General features: G+C 42.9%; 1 protein-coding gene across 1 annotated transcript; it reads right to left on the minus strand.

Moving 5' to 3' along the window:
- Nucleotides 1-6,108: 6,108 nt before the first annotated feature.
- LOC106553065 (ras-related and estrogen-regulated growth inhibitor-like protein A) lies at nt 6,109-17,243 on the minus strand. Its single transcript, XM_014071492.2, has 4 exons — nt 17,043-17,243; nt 15,630-15,683; nt 11,078-11,154; nt 6,109-7,678 (listed from the first exon to the last, which is right to left on the minus strand). The coding sequence occupies exons 1-4, from the start codon at nt 17,182-17,184 to the stop codon at nt 7,253-7,255; spliced, it is 699 nt and encodes a 232-aa protein (XP_013926967.2). The 5' UTR covers nt 17,185-17,243; the 3' UTR covers nt 6,109-7,252.
- Nucleotides 17,244-19,949: the final 2,706 nt, after the last annotated feature.

Genomic DNA, 19,949 nt, shown 5'->3' on the forward strand with positions numbered 1-19,949 from the left:
TTTTGTTGTATACACCATGTGCCATTTGATTTAAACCAGGACCGTGTAGTCAATAGCTGGAAAGAACAGTTTATCCGGCAAGAATGAGAAAATTAGGGAAACAGCCACGGGAGCAGCTGCTGAGAAAAAGGAGCATGTGAAATAGGGATACTTGGTTACCTAGCTCCAGGTATATCCTCTCCCCTCCCCAGAAACCAATGATGGCTGGAATTCTATGTAGGAAGAGATGTGCATCAGAGGTGGTATTCAACCAGTTTGGACCGGTTCGGCTGCCACACCCACCCATCTGCCCCAGCTCCAAAGCATCCTATTTGGCATCATTTTCGACACCACACGCATGCATATACACCGCACATGCGAGCAAAACACATGCGCGCAAGGCCGCATGCATGCGATGCAAGAATGCGGGTATGCACCTGCATTTACGAAACCAGTGGTAAACGTATGTGAATCCCACCACTGATGTGTATCACTTCTCTTCTTGTTTTCCCACATATGGGGTTCCTTAAGCGCCCCATTCCCACTGCTGTTTTACCAATTCCCATATGCCAAAAGCGAGCTCATATACACAGCTATTTTCACTTCTTTTGACAAAATGTTGTGACAGTCCATGTGCCACATTTTGTCAAAAGAAGACCTTCCAGATCTACCAGTTATTTGCACAACTTTAAAAAAAATATCTTCATTTTTCAGCTGCGAAAAGCATTCTAGCCAAATATACATATTCATGGGCTTGCTGTGTAGTTCTTCTCCTCTTATGAGTAACTTGCAATCATTTACTCTCTGTACTAGGTCACAAATACCTTGGAATTACATGGAGTAATTCTTGTACTAATCCTGATTGTATCATCCATTCTATCTATCATTGACTGGAAAAATAAGTACGGATTTCAGTCAACACATGGCAGCAATTCTTCACACAATTCTTCACACAATAGGCATACATTTATATCCCCCAAGTAACACACTTGTAATAACATGAACATTCTTTATGCATTTGTTCATTAAAACATTACCAACCAAGGGACATCACACACCCTTGTTTTACATTTGATTAGGGTTGTATCGTTTACTAAATAGTTATCCACTGACATTATTCAAACATACACTGTACTTGCCACATTCAACAACAAGCTTTTAACACCACAGTCAAATCAAGAAGTTTTTTTCTAGTCTACCATGCACTCCATATGTTCTACAAGTGTTCCTTTTTCCCCTCCTCCGTCTGCTACAAATAAAATAAAATGCCAGACAGATTTAAGTAAGAGATCTCTGTGTTGTTGCTTTTATTTTGTTTTAAAAACCAAAATAGATCGCCTGCACATTTAATTTTCACGCTTGAGGATTACATTGATCAGGATGCTGCAAAAGCATCACAAAGTGTGGCCTAAGAAATATTGGACCTCAAAAGATTCAAGCGGAGTATTCCGTGTGCAAAAATCAGGAAGCTGGATTTGCTTTGAGGAACAGTTGTGGTAAAGGACTCCTGCTCAGGACTCCTTTTTAAATTTTAGGACTTAACTTCAAACGTTGAAAGTAAGAAGGGCACCAGAAAATTGTATTGTTTTGTTAAGTGCTGTTAGTAGAGACTTAAATCAAGACAGAAGTGATATTCAGCCAGTTCTGACTGGTTCTGGCGAACCGGAGCGGAAACTTTGAGTAGTTCAGAGGACTGGCAAATACCACCTCTGACTGACTCCGCCCCCATCTATTTGCTGCCTCCCGAGTCCCAGCAGATCGGAGTCCCAGCTGATCGGCTGGGTCTTCTTCTGTTGCCCTGCACAGGAGAAGGGAGCTGGAAAGTAGGTTAGTGGGGTAGAGAGAGAATGGGGATTTTACAGTATCCTTCCCCTGGAGTGGGGAGGGCATGGGGATTTTGCACTATTTTTCCCATGTCACATACCCCCAAGTCACAACCACCAAGCCATACCACGCCCACAGAACTGGTAGTAAACATTTTTGAATCCCACCACTGAATCATGATTAGGGTCCATATAGCTTGCCACAGCTTGTGGGTTTATCCAACAAACTATGGCTTTATCACAAAAGTAATGAAGATGTTGAAGGACTTGGAAACCAAGGAACGCTGCACAGATCTCAGTATGGTTAGGCTACAGAAGAGAGGACTATAAGGAGAAATAACAAGAAATTTTCAGGGAGTGAAGGTATTCTCTGTTGCCCCCAAGCAGCAGGACCAGAACCTTGGTTAAAATAACAAGAAGATTCAAGATGGACATCAGAAGCTTCTTCTTGACTGTATGATCTGTGGGCCAGTGATATAGGCTGCTGCATATGTTCTCCTTTGCTAGAGGTCTTCAAGTCGAGGCTGGATGGCCACATCTATTGTAGATGCTGCACCAAATAGGGGAATGGAGATGAGCACTAAGGAGCATCCAATTCTAGGATTCTATCAATTGTGAATCCAGCCAGAACATTTATCCAGAGAGTACATCTGGTTCTCACTGGACTGTTTTTAAATCCATTCTCTACCCACCACCACCATCATACACCCAAATTGTGTGTGCATGTATCCATGTGTTGTTATAAAAATGTTTGGTACTTCTAATCATGTTATGGTATTCTTAAACATTGATGTAATGCAATTTATGAATTTTGTGCCTGGCATGGATTTATTTTTGGGGAAGGTGTTTTCCCCGCAATGATACTTGCCTTTGAATATTGGAAATAAATTGGCCTGAATGATGATAGTGGTGGAAATGTCTATTGATCCATTTCTCCATTATCATTATCTCATATTACACTGCTTCTTTGAAATTCGCTGCGAGCTATATACAGAGCTTGTAGGTCTGCACATATTCTCCCCTTATTAGAGAGATTGCCAGGGGTGGCAGACAATTTTTATCTAGGCTTTCTCCTCCAGGACACTAACCCGGTTACCACGTATGCAGTGGCAAAGTTCTGTGCTGCTGCAATGTCCATAAGAAAAAAATTGGCTACAGAAGTACAGTTGTCATCTTGTACCAATTATCTGGACATACCTTTAACAATCTTTGGAACATTGTATTTACTCCTATACTTAACAGAATTGCACCCAGGTAAACCAGGGAGTGATCCGAACGATCTGAGAAGATGTATGTTATTTTCCATTTTTAACGTCAATACTTTTTAATTATATCTTAATGTCAGTATTTTTTAACATAGTGTAAAAACTAATGTGTATTGCTGGTCTTTGACCATAATAAAGATTTACTTACTTACTTTGAAATTCAGTGCAACAATCATCGGTCCCACTTTCCATAAAAATACCCATAATAATCTTGAAGGAAAGGATTGGCTGCAAGAGTGCCAAAGGGGCAACTGGACTTTGTTTTTCTTTGAAGACATTTCGCTTCTCATCCAAGAAGCTTCTTTTTTTTTTTAACAATTTTTTATTTTATCAATTTCCTATATACATTCACAATTATATGATCTCATAACTGTTATTAATAATATATATTTATAACAATTTTTTCCTTACAGTTGACAATATACTTGAAAATTGCTTTCTTATCATCCCATAGATCCATCTTATCTTACAATGGTCCTACTTCTTCTTCCCTCCCTCCCTCTTTCCTTCCCTCGTTTCTTCTCTCCTACTCTCCTTCATTCCCTCCTTCCTTCCCTCCCTCCTTCCCCCTTTCCTCCCTTTCTTCTCTCCTTCTCTCCTCTCCTTCCTTCCCTCCTTCCTTCCTTCCTTTTCTCCTTTCTTCTCGCCTTCTCTCCTTCCTTTCCCCCTTCCTTTCCTCCTTCCTTCCCCCCTTCCTTCTCTCCTACATTCCCTCATTCCTTCCCTCCTTTCTTCTCTCCTTCTCTCCTTCCTTCCCTCCTTCCTTCCCTCCTTTCTTCTCTCCTTCTCTCCTTCCTTTCCTCCTTGCTTCCCTCCCTCCTTCCCTCCCTCCTTCCTACCCCCTTTCTTCTCTTTCTTCTCTCCTTCCTTCCTTCCTCCTCTCCTTTCCCTTCTCTCTTTCCCCTTCCTCCCCTTTACCCTTCCCTTCTTCCAAGAAGCTTCTTTAGCTCTGGCTGGATGGTGGGGAATGGAAGGATTTACGCTCCTTGCAAAGAGTTGGTCATTTGCATTCTTTTTAAAGAGTTGTTGAGGCCACTTGGAGTTTTATCTGTGTCTTCAAGGTCACCAGAGTAGTGCAAATGGGTGCAGAGCCTTCTTGAAACTGCTGAAAGGACAGTATTGCAAGGCTGTGCTTTCTGCAGGATGTTTTCTGTCCCGTGTCAAAAAAAGTGCATGCACTTTGGGATGAACGCCCTTCGAATGGTGCGGGAACATGAACGGATTTCCAGAAAAATTGCAGACTGCAGGAACCATGGGTTCACCGACAAAACCGCGAAGCCCTTATCCGCACTGACATAAGCGCGGAGGGCAAATCCGTGCCGTCTGAAGCGCTAAGGAAAAAGGGGACCCTAGCGCAACGACACAATCGCGGAGGGCAAATCTGCGCCTTCCGAAGCACTCAGCACCCTAACCCTAACCCTAACCCTAACCCTAAACCTAACCCTAAACCTAACCCTAAACCAAACCCCTAAACCTAATCCTAACCCTTACCTTAATTTAAATCGGCTTTCTGCCGCCGCGCTGTTTTAAAGAGCCCTTCTGTCGTCGCGGTGATGACGTCGCGGCTTTAGCGACGCGGTTTTATCGCCGCTATTTTGACAAGCGCGGTTTTGTCGAGCCACGGGAACCATGTACGCTTCAGTTTGAGGTGCAGACAACACAGACTCATGCCCAATAGTTTGCACCTGTGTTCAACAGTGAAGGGACACAGGACAGAAAAGATCCTTCTCAATGAAAGAATAGGGAGCGATAAGACATCATCTATCTCCAGTGTACAACACAGTCCTTTCAGCAGTTCCAAGAAGGCTCCACACCCAGTGGCATTACTCAGGTGACCTTGAAGACACAGATAGAACTCCAAGTGGCCTCAACGACTCTGTAAAAAGAATGCAAATGACCAGCTGTCTGCAAGGAGCATAAATCCTTCCATTCCCCACCATCCAGTCTGAGCTAAAGAAACTTCTTGGGTGAGAACGAAACACCTTCAAAGAAAAAACAAGAAAATCCAGTAGCCTCTTGAAAAAGCACCTTTGGGAGAACCATGACTTGGATGACTGAGAATCTTCACAGATACTTGCCAATGAATTTCCTCTCTCTTGGAAAAAAATCACCACCACCACCACCACCACTTTTCATTAGTTGCAGAGGCCTGAGGGTTGTTTCCTAGCAGGAGACAAGAACTGCAGCTCTTCTCCTATCTATTCTTATTCAAGGCCTGACACACCCACACAAGGGCCTGGAAGGAAGCCACATCTTTAATTGTACAGGCGTGTGTGCTGTGTCTCACTTAGCAGGAGCCCTTGTATGCTGTCAGGCAGGAAGGAGGGGGGGAGGGAAAGATGCATGAGGACATCCAGTTCTAAGCATCTAACTTGCCGCCGTGCTGCTGGTTGGCAAAAAAAACCTGAGTCAACAAAAGCGAGCAAGACAGAACTGGAGGTTGAAGGAGACTTTGGCAGAGGTCCTCGTATCTCAGCAGAGAGATGCAGCTGATATGGGTCTTCCGAGTTGTTGATAGCAGAGAGGGGAGCTGGGGGAGCTGGACAAACCCAGAAATGATGAGGCCACCCAGGTTCTCTCTCTGACCTGACATTCATCTTTCCATTCCTTTCCTTGTTTCTCTCTTCCTTTCCTTTTTTTCCTTTCCTTGTTTCTCTCTTCCTTTCCTTTCTTTTCCTTTCCTTGTTTCTCTCTTCCTTTCCTTTCCTTGTTTCTCTCTTACTTTCCTTTCTTTTCCTTTCCTTGTTTCTCTCTTCCTTTCCTTTCTTTTCCTTTCCTTGTTTCTCTCTTCCTTTCCTTTCTTTTCCTTTCCTTGTTTCTCTCTTCCTTTCTTTTCCTTTCCTTGTTTCTCTCTTCCTTTCCTTTCTTTTCCTTTCCTTGTTTCTCTCTTCCTTTCCTTTTTTTCCTCTCCTTGTTTCTCTCTTCCTTTTCTTTCTTTTCCTTTCCTTGTTTCTCTCTTCCTTTCCTTTTCTTTCCTTGTTTCTCTCTTCCTTTCCTTTTCTTTCTTTTTCTTTCCTTTCCTTGTTTCTCTCTTCCTTTCCTTTCCTTTCCTTTCCTTGTTCCTCTCTTCCTTTCCTTTCCTTGTTTCTAACATCTTTTTCTGTCCTTTCCTTGTTTCTCTCTTCCTTTCCTTTCCTTTTCTTGTTTCTCTCTTCCTTTCCTTCCTTTCCTTTCCTTTCCTTTTCTTGTTTCTCTCTTCCTTTCCTTTCCTTTTCTTGTTTCTCTCTTCTTTTCCTTTTTTGTTTCTCTCTTCCTTTCCTGTCCTTTCCTTGTTTCTCTCTTCCTTTCCTTTCCTTGTTTCTCACATCCTTTTCTTTCCTTTCCTTTTCTTGTTTCTCTCTTCCTTTCCTTTCCTTGTTTCTCTCTTCCTTTTCTTTCCTTCCCCTATTACATATGTGCTAGTTGTTCACAACTCTAGGGGGTGGTGCTCATCTCCATTTCAAAGCCGAAGAGCCAGCACTGTCCGAAGACATCTCCGTGGTCATGACTAAACACCGAAGGTGCACGGAACGCTGTTACCTTCCCACCAAAGGTGGTTCCTATTTTTTCTATTCTAGTCGAACTGCTAGGTTGGCAGAAGCTGGGACAAGTAATGGGAGCTCACTCCGTTACGCGGCACTAGGGATTCGAGCCACCGAACTGCCAACCGTTCTGATCGACAAGCTCAGCGTCTTAGCCACTGAGCCACGTGCCCCATTGTTAAAGATTGAGCTGTTGTTAATCTAGTAAACTATGGTTAGATGAGCTTTGGTTCAGCCCTGTTTATATAGGGGAAAGAGTGAGGATGTTCCATCCATATAGTTCTTTGTAAATACAGTACTGGAGCTTGCACAGTACTAGTAGCACATTATTTCAGGACTCTTCAATTCCAATTCCACCTTATTAGGTGGATTTGGGCAAGATGTTAATTTCCTCTTGGGCAAATCCTTTTCTTCTGGCATTTCAGCATGAAGAGACAGGCATGTCCGTTTCCTTCCTTGGAGAGCCCCATTCTTCTTGAATTTGCACCCAGGACAGCCCTATAGACCACCCCTTGGATTGATTCTCCTTCAGGATTAGCGGAAGGAGGAGGCTGACTCCACAGTGGCAAAATCCATGCTCCACTCTGCCCAAATAAGAGGGGGGAAAAACAGGATGTTCTCCCACAGTGTTTACAGAACATTAGCTTTCTTTTTTTTTTTTTTTTCACATTGAGTCTGTTCTTTTCCGAGCAAAAACAGCAGATACGCTCTTGACAATATTCCGGATTCCTGTGCCTTTCTTCAGGGCCAACTTGGCCTCACAGATGCGTTCTGCTAAGCCATGGAAGACCATGAGTGCTCCGTGATAGGCTTCGGCTGCCGAGACCTCGTAGAACTCACAGTCCATGGAGAGGGCCAGGAGACGCCCCTCTTCGCTGGATACCTCCCGGTGATGGTGTAGATCTCGCTTGTTGCCCACAATAACAATGGGCACTTTCTCCTGGCTTGGGCTTTCCTTGGCGGCTTTGATGAACTGGACTTTGGGCTGGACGCTGTCGAAGCTGGCACGGTCACAGATGCTGTAGACCAAGACAAAGCCGTCAGCCCACTGGATGCGTTTATCTTTGGACAAGTTCTCCTCTGACTTCTCCTGAGTAAGAAAAGAGCAATAGTACTTAGAAGATTTATATACCACTTTGCAATCCTTTATGGCCCTCTCTAAGCAGTTTACAGAGTCAGCCTGTTGTCCCCAACAATCTGGGCCCTCATTTTACCAACCTTGGGAGGATGGAAGGTTGAGTCAACCTTGAACTCATTAGGATCGAACAGCCAAATTTCTGGCAGTTGGCAGAATTAGCCTGCAATACTGTATTCTAATCACTGTGGCACCACAGCCCCTTCCTTCCTTCCTTCCTTCCTTCCTTCCTTCCTTCCTTCCTTCCTTTCTTCCTTCCTTCTCACTTAGCAATAGCACTTAGGCTTATATACCATTTCACAGTGCTTTACAGCCTTCCTTCCTTCCTTCCTTCCTTTCTTCCTTTCTTCCTTTCTTCCTTCCTTCTCACTTAGCAATAGCACTTAGACTTATATACCACTTCACAGTGCTTTACAGCCTTCCTTCCTTCCCTCCTTTCTTCCTTCCTTCCCACTTAGCAATAGCACTTAGACTTATATACCACTTCAGAGTGCTTTACAGCCTTCCTTCCTTCCTTCCTTCCTTCCTTCCTTCCTTCCCTCCTTCCTTCCTTCCCACTTAGCAATAGCACTTAGACTTATATACCACTTCACAGTGCTTTACAGCCTTCCTTCCTTCCCTCCTTCCTTCCCACTTAGCAATAGCACTTAGACTTATATACTACTTCACAGTGCCTTCCTTCCTTCCTTCCTTCCCTCCTTTCTTCCTTTCTTCCCACTTAGCAATAGCACTTAGACTTATATACCACTTCACAGTGCTTTACAGCCTTCCTTCCTTCCCTCTTTTCTTCCTTCCTTCCCACTTAGCAATAGCACTTAGACTTATATACCACTTCACAGTGCTTTACAGCCTTCCTTCCTTCCTTCCTTCCTTCCTTCCTTCCTTCCCTCCTTCCTTCCTTCCCACTTAGCAATAGCACTTAGACTTATATACCACTTCACAGTGCTTTAAAGCCTTCTTTCCTTCTTTCCTTCCCTCCTTCCTTCCTTCCCACTTAACAATAGCACTTAGACTTATATACCACTTCACAGTGCTTTACAGCCCTCTCTAAGCGGTTTACAGAGTCAGCCTATTGCCCCTAACAAACTGGGTCCTCATTTCATGGGAGGTTGAGTCAACCTTCAGCCTGGTGAGATTCAAACTGCCAAACATCTGGCAGCCAGTGATCAGCAGAAATAGCCCGTAGTACTGCACTCTAACCACTGAGCCACTGCCACACATAGGTTTGCAACATTTGGCTAATAGATTTGTTGGACTGAAAATCATAATGATTTGAGGAAATGTGGAAAACAAAAACAGTCATGCCAGTAATGTTTGGTGCGCTTGGCTGGAAAAGCACCTGGACAAAATGGACAGAACCTCAACTCGTGTATTTACAAAAGTTGCGCCTTTGTGCACCCATATTATCACAATGTCTTTGGCTCCCCTACATCTTTAGGAAGGCTCCTCTCACACATTTGTGCTAGTCGTTCCTGACTCTAGAGGGTAGTGCGCATCTCTGTTTCAAAGCCGAAGAGCCTACAGACGTCCGAAGACATTTCTGTGGTCATGTGGCCGCAGAGGTGGGTTCCTACCAGTTCGCACCTATTCGGTAGAACCGCTTCGTCAAATCTACCGAACCAGTTAGAAGAGGTTCCACCAGTGGACCCGGAAAGCAGGCCACACCTACAGAAGAGGTTCCAAAAAATTTTGAAACCCACCACTGGTCCTTGGATATGATTATTCTACACTATCATGCTCACATTTATAAAACTCAGTGCCTCTGTGAAAGGTAAGGATGACTACTGCGTTTGTGATGCAATCAGAACATTGCGTGTGTTGAAGTTGTTTTAATGCAAACCAAAGATGCCTTTAAAAAAACAAGTTTACATCATATTCTCATGCATGCCAGTGCTGTGTGCGAAGTAATTTAAGGTGGTTCTGACAAGTGTCGTCAGCATCTTCATATCCGGTCACATGGGCAGCAAGCCACTCCCACAAGGGAGGCCACACCCACAGAGTAGGTTCGAACAATTTTTGAAACCCACCACTGTGTGGCCGGTATGACTAAACACTAAAGACACACGGAATGCTGTTACCTTCCCACCAGAGGTGGTTCCTATTTTTTCTACTTGCATTTTTACATGCTAGGTTGGCAAAAGCTGGGACAAGAAACGTGAGCTCGCTCCATTATGTGGCGCTAGGGATTTGAACTGCCAAACTGCCAGCCTTTCTGATTGAAAGGAAGGATACAATGTTATCCTTTGGGAAGGAGACAATAGTCAAAATTAACCAATCCTATCAGAACTATCTAGTAGATTGCATGAAAATACTGACAACAACAACAATAATGGAATAAAAATAGGTACAAAATGGTTTATAAACCACAACGTTCACAATTACAAGCAAGCAAATCATATTATGGCTTGGTGCAATGTGAAAACGCAACTTCTTCCAAAATGAAATCTGATGAGTGAGAGACATCTGTGTTAACCAAAACGTAGAGAACCACATTCAGCCGGTGTTCCCAGGCGGAATGCAATTCTCTAAATTTTGGGATATGACCCCCCAGGGTCCTTCCAGAAGGATCTGCCAAATCCCAACATATCCAAAGGTGGAAATTCCTGATTGCATCGGAAACATCCACATAATTGTACTTAATTAATGCAATTTCATTTTCATTAAATCTAAATTAAAAGTCAAGCCCAGTTTTTATTCTCACTTTTTCTTCCCCAAGCCTTTTTTTCGGTGTTACGCCTTGACATACTTATGTGGTTGCTTGAAATGAAAAGAAAAGTAACCTCAAAATTAAACCACATATAGGTAATAGCCAGGAGGCAAATAGGAAACAATGAATTCAGCTCTTAAAGGATGCAAACGGAAGGATTTTTATTTTATTTTTTACAAAACCAACCAGCATGGAGATTTTATCATGTTCTATATTCTTCCATACTTTGATAGTGAAGAACTATATATGTCAACTCAAGAGCCTTAGATGTAAGATAAGCTGCTTTGGAATGTGTGGAAGCACAAACACCTTAGTTGTCTGCAACTCATTAAGGAAACTGTGTCTTTTTCCAGGCTGATGCAGGCATGGGTGCTTTAATGAGTTACAAAAAAAAGTCTTGCGTTTGCACAGCCATGTATTCTAAAAACCCTCTTCTAAAACGAACGGTGCACAATCCTACTGGATATATATTTACTTCATTAGCCTTTGAATGGTTATTAGCTCAAAAACAACAATGCAGGCGGAGGGGAAGAATGATTTTATTAGGCATGTGTTTTGTTATTGAAAGGTAACTGTAGAACTCTGTTGGAGTAAAGCATGCGCACAAATACACTGATTCGTATTTAAAGCGATCTTTGCTTCCTTACCTGCGAGCAAGGAAAGTCCCAGATGTGGAAAAGAACCTCTTTGCCTTCTACTGCCAAACTGTGAGTGTAGATAGACTCTGGGTGGGGAAAAGCAGAAAGTTCAGGTTGCCACAAGCCATTCTCGGCGCAGTGGTTAAATGCAGCACTGCAGGCTACTGCTAGATCAGCAGGTCAGCGGTTCAAATCTCACCGGCTCAGGGTTGACTCAGCCTTCCATCCTTCCGAGGTGGGTAAAATGAGGACCCAGATTGTTGGGGGCAATATGCTGACTCTCTGTAAACCGCTTAGAGAGGCCTGAAAGGCCTATGAAGCGGTATATAAGTCTACTGCTATTGCTATTGCTATTCTCAAGAACTCCATCCTTTTCCTCCCTTCTGTGTATTTCCTCCTTGGCCTCTCCCTTTGAGTGGCTTCGGGTGTAACGAAAGGGCAGCTCCACAGAGCAAAGCCTGAGCGTTTTACACACATCATGCATTTGCCCAACCTCTGCCTGGTTCGCCCTGATTGGAGTTGTTCGGGTGAAAAAAAGATACAACTGGCACTCTAAATACCGCACACAGAACAGCACACAGTCAGCCATATGTGCCACTCTGTATGTACTGTATGTGTTATGTGTGCATTAACTCTATGGTATCTATCATCAATCTATCTACAGTGTCTGTCTGTCTGTCTGTCTAACTGCCTAAGCCTGTCTGTCTGTCTGTCTGTCTGTCTGTCTGTCTGTCTGTCTATCATCCATCCATCCATCCATCCATCCATCCATCCATCTATAGCATCTATCTATCTATCTATCTATCTATCTATCTGTCTGTCTGTCTGTCTGTCTGTCTGTCTGTCTATCTATTTATCTATCTCTATCTATCTATCATCCATCCATCCATCCATCCATCCATCCATCTATCTATAGCATCTATCTATCTATCTATCTATCTATCTATCTATCTATCTATCTATCTATCTATCTATCTATCTATCTATCATCTATCTATCTATCTATCCATCCATCCATCCATCCATCCATCCATCCATCTCTATCATCTATCTATCTATCTATCTATCTATCTATCTATCTATCTATCTATCTATCTATCTATCATCCATCCATCCATCCATCCATCCATCCATCCATCTATCTATAGCATCTATCTATCTATCTATCTATCTAACTATCTATCTATCTATCTATCTATCTATCTATCTATCTATCTATCTATCTATCTATCTCTATCTATCTATCTATCTATCTATCTATCATCCATCCATCCATCCATCCATCCATCTATCTATAGCATCTATCTATCTATAGCATCTATCTATCATCTATCTATCTATCTATCTATCTATCTATCTATCTATCTATCTATCTATCTATCTATCTATCTATCATCCATCCATCCATCCATCCATCCATCCATCCATCCATCTATCTATAGCATCTATCTATCTATCTATCTATCTATCTATCTATCTATCTATCTATCTATCTATCTATCTAAATCATCTATCTATGTCATCTATCTATCTAGCTTTCTTTATCTATCTATCATCCATCCATCCATCTATCATCCATCCATCTATCATCCATCCATCTATCATCCATCCATCCATCCATCCATCCATCCATCTATCACCCATCCATCCATCTATCCATCCATCCATCCATCCATCTATCATCCATCCATCCATCCATCCATCCATCCATCCATCATCCATCCATCCATCCATCCATCCATCCATCCACCCATCCACCCATCCACCCATCCACCCATCCACCCATCCACCCATCCACCCATCCACCCATCCACCCATCCACCCATCCACCCATCCACCCATCCACCCATCCACCCATCCACCCATCCACCCATCCACCCATCCACCCATCTATCTATCTATCTATCTATCTATCTATCTATCTATCTATCTATCTATCTATCTATCTATCTAATCACAGATCTGGGGCATCTGATCCAAGTGCCAGAAAGTTTTGTTTCATTTTATCCTTAACAACAACCTTACGAAAGAGAAATAGAAATAGAAGAGACAAACTAGTGAACCTCATGGTTGAGAGGAGATCTGAACTTGGGTTTTTCCAAATCCCAGTTCAACCCTAACACATTTCCTGTGCTGGCTTTTCATTGGTCTTAAAAAAATGTTTTCACCATCTAAGCATGATATTAGATTGGCTAATTTCATGGCAGAAGAAAAGAAAGAGCATTTAGTCCTCAAACAAGCTGGTAACCAAGCCAAAGTTTGCTTGAGAATGGTTTTTAAAGAAACCACAAGTGACTGTGTTTGCACATTCGACTAAGTCAAATGAAATAAATCCCCTTTAGCGTGATAGGTGAGTCCTTCCACTGGAAAATATAAACGATGGCTTATAGCTTACTATTATTATTGTGCATTTATCTAAACAAGTTTTACATAAATAATTTTCCTTTCAAATGAAAGGGTCTGAAGATGACGTATGGTGAGCAGACCTGGCTTTTTTCAGCCTAATTTCTTCTTTGGGGATATTGCTTTAAAATAAAGAGTGATTTTCCTTTCAGACAAGATGTGTAAAACTTGCTAATGGCCTGGCTAAATTGGCCTGGATTTGTTTAGCTTCTACCTCAAGTGTTCTGAAAATGCCCGCTGTGATCTTAAAATAATCACTTATCACTTCAGAGTATCTTGTGATCTTGGTCAAGAACTGTGCTGCTTAATTTGCTGCTGCTCAGTTCCCCCACTCTTAGCATCTTTTTTTTGTGGGGGGAAACATCTCTTTTGCAAGGATTTTAAATGCTAAATGATTCTGAAGCCTATGGAACGGTTGATTTGAAATTGCATTTTAAAACTACAACCCGTTTTCTTTTTCAAGTTGTTAGCCATCTTACACGTGTGGCAGTGGTGGGTTCCGGATCCCGTTGCAACCGGTACGGTGCGACGGGGCCGGGCGTCCACCACATGCATGCACACACAGCATGCACGCAGCACGCGCATGCATACTTGACGCTCCAGCTGCTCGGCGGAGCATTGCGCAGGCGCCATACGCTGCGTGCACATAAGCCCCAATAGACTCAAATACAGGTAAGGAGGGCGGGTGGGCCCTCCAGAGCAGCGTACTGGAACAGTACCTGGTGCTCCCAGCATGCTCGTACTGGGGCGTGCCAGTCGTATCCCACCACTGACATGTGGTCATATAGCATATATGACATGATATACATATGTCATATGTGATGTGAAAACAGTATTACAGTATTTGAAGGGCTGCCACAAAGAAGAGGGGGTTTCCTTATTCTCCAAAGTACTAGAAGGCAAGGCAAGAAACAACGGATGGAAAAGAAACAAGGAGAGAAGCAACCTAGAACTAGGGAGAAACTTCCTAATGGTGAGAACCATTAATCAGTGGAACAGCCTGCCTTCCGAAGTGGTGGGTGCTCCATCACTGGAGGCTTTTAAGAAGAGACTGGACACCCACTTGTCTGACTTGTATGGGGTCTCCTGCTTGAGGAGGGGGTTGGACTAGAAGATCTCCAATGTCCCTTCCAAATTCATTGTGTATCACACGGCCAATAAAGAATTGAGTTCAGTTCAGTTCCCATTCCCTCTTCTTTTCTCTTCTCTCTTCTATTTTATTCTATTCTCTATTCTATTCTCTATTCTATTCTCTATTCTCTATTCTCTATTCTATTCTATTCTATTCTATTCTTTTCTATTCTATTCTCTATTCTATTCTCTATTCTATTCTCTATTCTATTCTCTATTCTATTCTCTATTCTATTCTCTATTCTATTCTCTATTCTATTCTATTCTCTATTCTATTCTCTATTCTATTCTTTTCTATTCTATTCTTTCTCTATTCTCTATTCTCTATTCTATTCTCTATTCTATTCTCTATTCTATTCTCTATTCTATTCTCTATTCTATTCTCTATCCTATTCTTTTCTATTCTATTCTCTATTCTATTCTATTCTCTATTCTATTCTTTTCTATTCTATTCTCTATTCTATTCTCTATTCTATTCTCTATTCTATTCTATTCTATTCTCTATTCTATTCTATTCTCTATTCTATTCTCTATTCTATTCTCTATTCTATTCTATATTCTATTCTCTATTCTATTCTCTATTCTATTCTCTATTCTATTCTATATTCTATTCTATTCTATATTCTATTCTATTCTAATCTGAAAAATGCTAATCAAAAGAAATGAATGATTTAATCAAGGATAAACAAAACTTAGGCTAGCATTTTAGTGTGCTTTTCATGTTCCTAGGAATCTCAATTTTTCTTTCTATCCTATCACCCTCTAGCCTACTGTTTCTCAACCTTGGCTATTTTAAGATGTGTGGACTTTAATGCCCAGACTTCTCCAGCCAGCTTTGCTGGCTGGGGAATTCTGGGTGTTAAAGTCCAGATATGATAAAGCAGCCAAGAAACACTGCCCTACCCAAACCATATTCTGATAGGTTTCTTGTGGGTGTCCAATTCGATGGTCCACCCATCACCCACCATTTCCAGGATGAAAGAGATTATTCACCAGTCCCAAACTGGATAAAGATCCGAACACTCACCCATGTCTCCATATTCCCCAATGAACCTTTTGGTAAGGAAACGCACCGTCAGAGCTGTGAAAAAGAGTGGGAGTTGAAACTGTTATATAGAACAGATGGGGCAGGAGGAGGAATGGAAAAGGACGTTAACATTCATCAGCAAAAAAAAAAAAAAAAGCTGTTCCCCCCCCCCCTAAAAATAAAGCCCAGGTTTCGAATCAAATTTAAATATTTAAAGACCCGTATCCTCAAAATTTACCGTTGTACCTTAACACATTACCCTATTTTTAATACTTCATATAAAGGTAAAGGTTTCCCTCGCACATATGTGCTAGTTGTTTTTGACTCTAGGGGGCGGTGCTCATCTCCGTTTCAAAGCTGAAGAGCCAGCGCTGTCCGAAGACGTCTCCGTGGTCATGTGGCCGGCATGACTAAATGCCAAAGGCGCATGGAATGTTGTTACCTTCCCACCAAAGGTGGTCCCTGTTTTTCCGCTTGCATTTTTACATGCTTTCGAACCGCTAGGTCCGCAGAAGCTGGGACAAGTAAAGGGAGCTCACCCCATTACACGGCACTAGGGATTCGAACCTCCAAACTACCGACCTTTCTGATCGACAAGCTCAGCGTCTTAGCCACTGAGCCTCCGCGTCCCTTATATATTTCATGTAGACTCTGTAAATTTCAATAGAAAATAACGCTAAAACTTGTGTAGAATCAATCTTTTGAGCCTTTATTCCATTTTTGCAGAGCTGAAAATCAATTCCCCTAAAAAATCATCAGCTTGTTTGCAACCATCAAATTTTTGCTTATCATCCTAAACACATTTAGCCATTATTCTCGAGACTTTGCTTTACTCAGTGATAAACCCATGTATTAATTTTTTGGGGGTGTGGAAGGAAGCTCAAAAATTTGTTCCCCAAACACATCTTAAGGTCGGCAACTTATAAAAAGCACATAATGTGCAACTGCGATCATAGCATCTGAGCTCAGAAGGTTAAAGTTGCGGCTGGGCATAAGATCTCTGAATTCAGCAAGACTCACTCAGTGTTAAACATGCCGATAATTGCGCTGGAAGCTTGTGGAAGCTCAGAATTGTTACTAGTGGTGTGAACAACTACCTTAATTCCCTTTCGCTCCTCTGCAGCACTTACGGAATTTGACAAGCCGGTTAGTAATTTGTTTGGTTAATGGAGCAGAGAGAACTGTTTAGCCACACATCTACATAGTATCACTCATTAAATGTTGCAGCATTACATTTTACCTGTCTACTGTTTCTGGGCAGGGCAACTTTCATCTTTCATTGATACCCTGCACTGTATTGCACTGTTTGCAAATTTCTTTCTGTGGATTTTTTTTTTTTTTTTAAGCGGAGAGAGATTATTTCGCAGCCTAGAATTGCAAACGACCCGGGATAGTTTTGTCGCCAAAACTTACCTGACTTTCCCACGCTGTCTGCTCCCAGGACCACCACGTTGGCTTCCATTTTCACGGGGGTAGAAGTAGACACCTCTGCCCCAGGCTGGTGGTGGTCAGGAGTGAAGCTGGCACTCCTGCGAAGGGGGATTCGGAGGACCATGGATAAAGATCTCTTGTTTCGTCCAGGCTATCAGCTGGGGAGAGTGTTTTAGCTGTTTTCCCCCGTTCAGTCAAAACAAGAATGAGTCTTTCTCACTTGCCACCAGTGGGAGTTATTTGCATGGATCATACCAAGCCAGAAGAACGGAAGGGGTTCCCTTCTTGGAAGCTACTGACAAATTCTTAAGAGCAATAAAACCGGAATGTCAGTGGTCGTCACTCAGTGAACAAATGTAGCAGGCTAATTCTACTCCACCCCGCATCCATGGATAAAATGAAAATTAACGATAGACAGGACCCACCTTGGAGGAACTAAAGGATTCGGATGGGACTCGCAGTCTCCTGTATCTGGAGGAACTCAAGTCTTTTTGGTGTGTTGCACACACTTCCCATATAGGGTGGGGCTCTGATGAGGCCAGTTACCGATGTTCAAAGCGCATAGGCAGAGCAATATGCCTATGCAGGAAAGCCACACCACGAGAGTCACATAGAACGTATTCATGTAAGGTAGGAATCTGTAAGCAGGTTGGGCTGGCTCTAGGTTTTGCAAGAGGCAATTTCAGGCCAAGGTATTACTTTTAATCTTTTTTTAAAAAAATTAATTTTATATCTATCTGCCAGGCTTCAGGTGAAGAGGTTTCCTAGATTCCGTGCTTCTGGTGCTAAATGGTCATATTTGCCACCTTGTAAAGCAGTCCCATTATTCTACTGTGAGCCATGGTGGTGCAGAGTGCAGTACTACAGGCTACTTCTGGCGGCTGCCTGCAATTTGGCAGTTTGAATCTCACCAGGCTCAAGGTTGACTCAGCCTTTCATCCTTCCAAGGTGGGTAAAATGAGGACCCAGATTGTTAGGGGCAATAGGCTGACTCTAACAGTTTACAGAGGGCTTCAAACCACTATAAAATGGTATATAAGTCTAAGTGCTAAGTGCTATTGCAGGCTAACTCTGCCCACTGCCAGGAGTTCAAATCTCACCAGACTCAAGGTTGACTCAGCCTTCCATCCTTCTGAGGTGGGTAAATCTGAGGACCCAGATTGTTGGGGGCAAGATGTTGACTCTTTAAAACTGCTTAGAGAGGACTGTAAAAGCACTATAAAGTGGTATATAAATCTAAGTGCTATTACTAAGTGTGAAGGAAGGAAGGAAGGAGGGAGGGAGGGAGGGAGGGAGGGAGGGAGGGAGGGAGGAAGGAAGGAAGGAAGGAAGGAAGGAAAGGCCATGGTGGTGTCGTGTTTAGAATGCAGTATTGCAGGCTAACTGTACCAATTACCAGCAATTCGATTCTCACCGGTTCAAGGTTGACTCAGCTTCTGTCCTGAGATGGGTAGAACGGGGACCCAAATTGTTGGGGGCAAGAGGCTGACTCTGTAAACCGCTTAGAGAGGGCTGTAAAGCACTGTAAAGTGGTATATAGGTCTAAGTGCTATTGCTAAGTGTGAAGGAAAGAAGGAAGGAAGGAAGGAAGGAAGGAAGGAAGGAAGGAAGGAAGGAAGGAAGGAAGGAAAGAAGGAAGGAAGGAATTGAAGGAAGGAAGGTTCGTGGTGGTGTCGTGTTTAGAATGCAGTATTGCAGGCTAACTGTACCAATTACCAGCAGTTCGATTCTCACCGGCTTAAGGTTGACTCAGCCTTCTGTCCTTCCGAGATGGGTAGAATTTGGGGACCCAAATTGTTTGGGGGCAAGAGGCTGACTCTGTAAACTTCTTAGAGTCAAGTCTGCCTTATTATTCCTGACTTTTGAGATGAGCAACCTTTCTGCTATTTAAATCAGGGGTCCCCAGCCCCCAGTCTGGAGCACTGATCCACAGCATTCCAGAAATCAGGCCGTGCTAATCATCCACCGGATGTAGGCAGTCCACAAAATCACGTCCCCTCCAGTCCACGAAAAAACCTCTCTCCATGAAACTGGTCCCTGGTGCCCAGAGGTTTGGCGGGGAGGGGGGCGGGCACTGATCTAAATCATACTTTTTTCCCCACGTGCCAAAGGCCAGGGGAATGGTGGTGATAGGAAAATATCATTTTCCCCCTCCTTCTAGTTTTTTTATTTAAAGGAAACAAATTGCATTCAAATAGATGTAGCACCTTGTGTGGAAAATGGCGAAAGATCCCACCAACTTTTTTCCCCAGTAGTGCAATCTTGGGGCGCTGCACCCCATCAGTGCCTCTACCCTCATTTTATGTAGATGAATGCTACATGCTTGGATCTGTACGGATCAAGGTTCCCTCTTGTGGCCAATGTAAGCACAACAAAATGCACAACTACTACTACTGGAAGTACAGTACTATTTTTATTTATTTGTATCCCATCTTTATTATGTTGGCAAATAACTCAAGGAGATGAACATATTTAACACATCTTCCTCCTCCTATTTTGGCCACAACAAACCTGTGAGAGGGATTGGGCTGAGCCCAAAGTCACCTGTTGCATTTTGTGTCTAACTCAGTCAGCTGGTGATTGGCCCAAAGTCACCCAGCCAACTTTCATGGCTAAGGCAGACCTAGAACTCACAGGCTCCTAGTGATTGGCCCAAAGTCACCCAGCCAACTTTCATGGCTAAGGCAGACCTAGAACTCACAAGCTCCTAGTGATTGGCCCAAAGTCATCCAGTCAGCTTTCATGGCTAAGGCAGGACTAGAAGTCACAGGTTCCTGGTGATTGGCCCAAAGTCACCTAGTTAGTTTTCATGACTAAGGCAGGACTAGAATTCACAGGTTCCTGGTGATAGGCCCAAAGTCATCTAGTTAGTTTTCATGACTAAGGCAG

This window comes from Thamnophis sirtalis, unplaced genomic scaffold (genome assembly GCF_051295495.1).
Source record: "Thamnophis sirtalis isolate CommonGarterSnake01/CBP01778 unplaced genomic scaffold, rThaSir2_p1.2 scaffold_2, whole genome shotgun sequence".
Taxonomy (NCBI): Eukaryota; Metazoa; Chordata; class Lepidosauria; order Squamata; family Natricidae; genus Thamnophis; species Thamnophis sirtalis.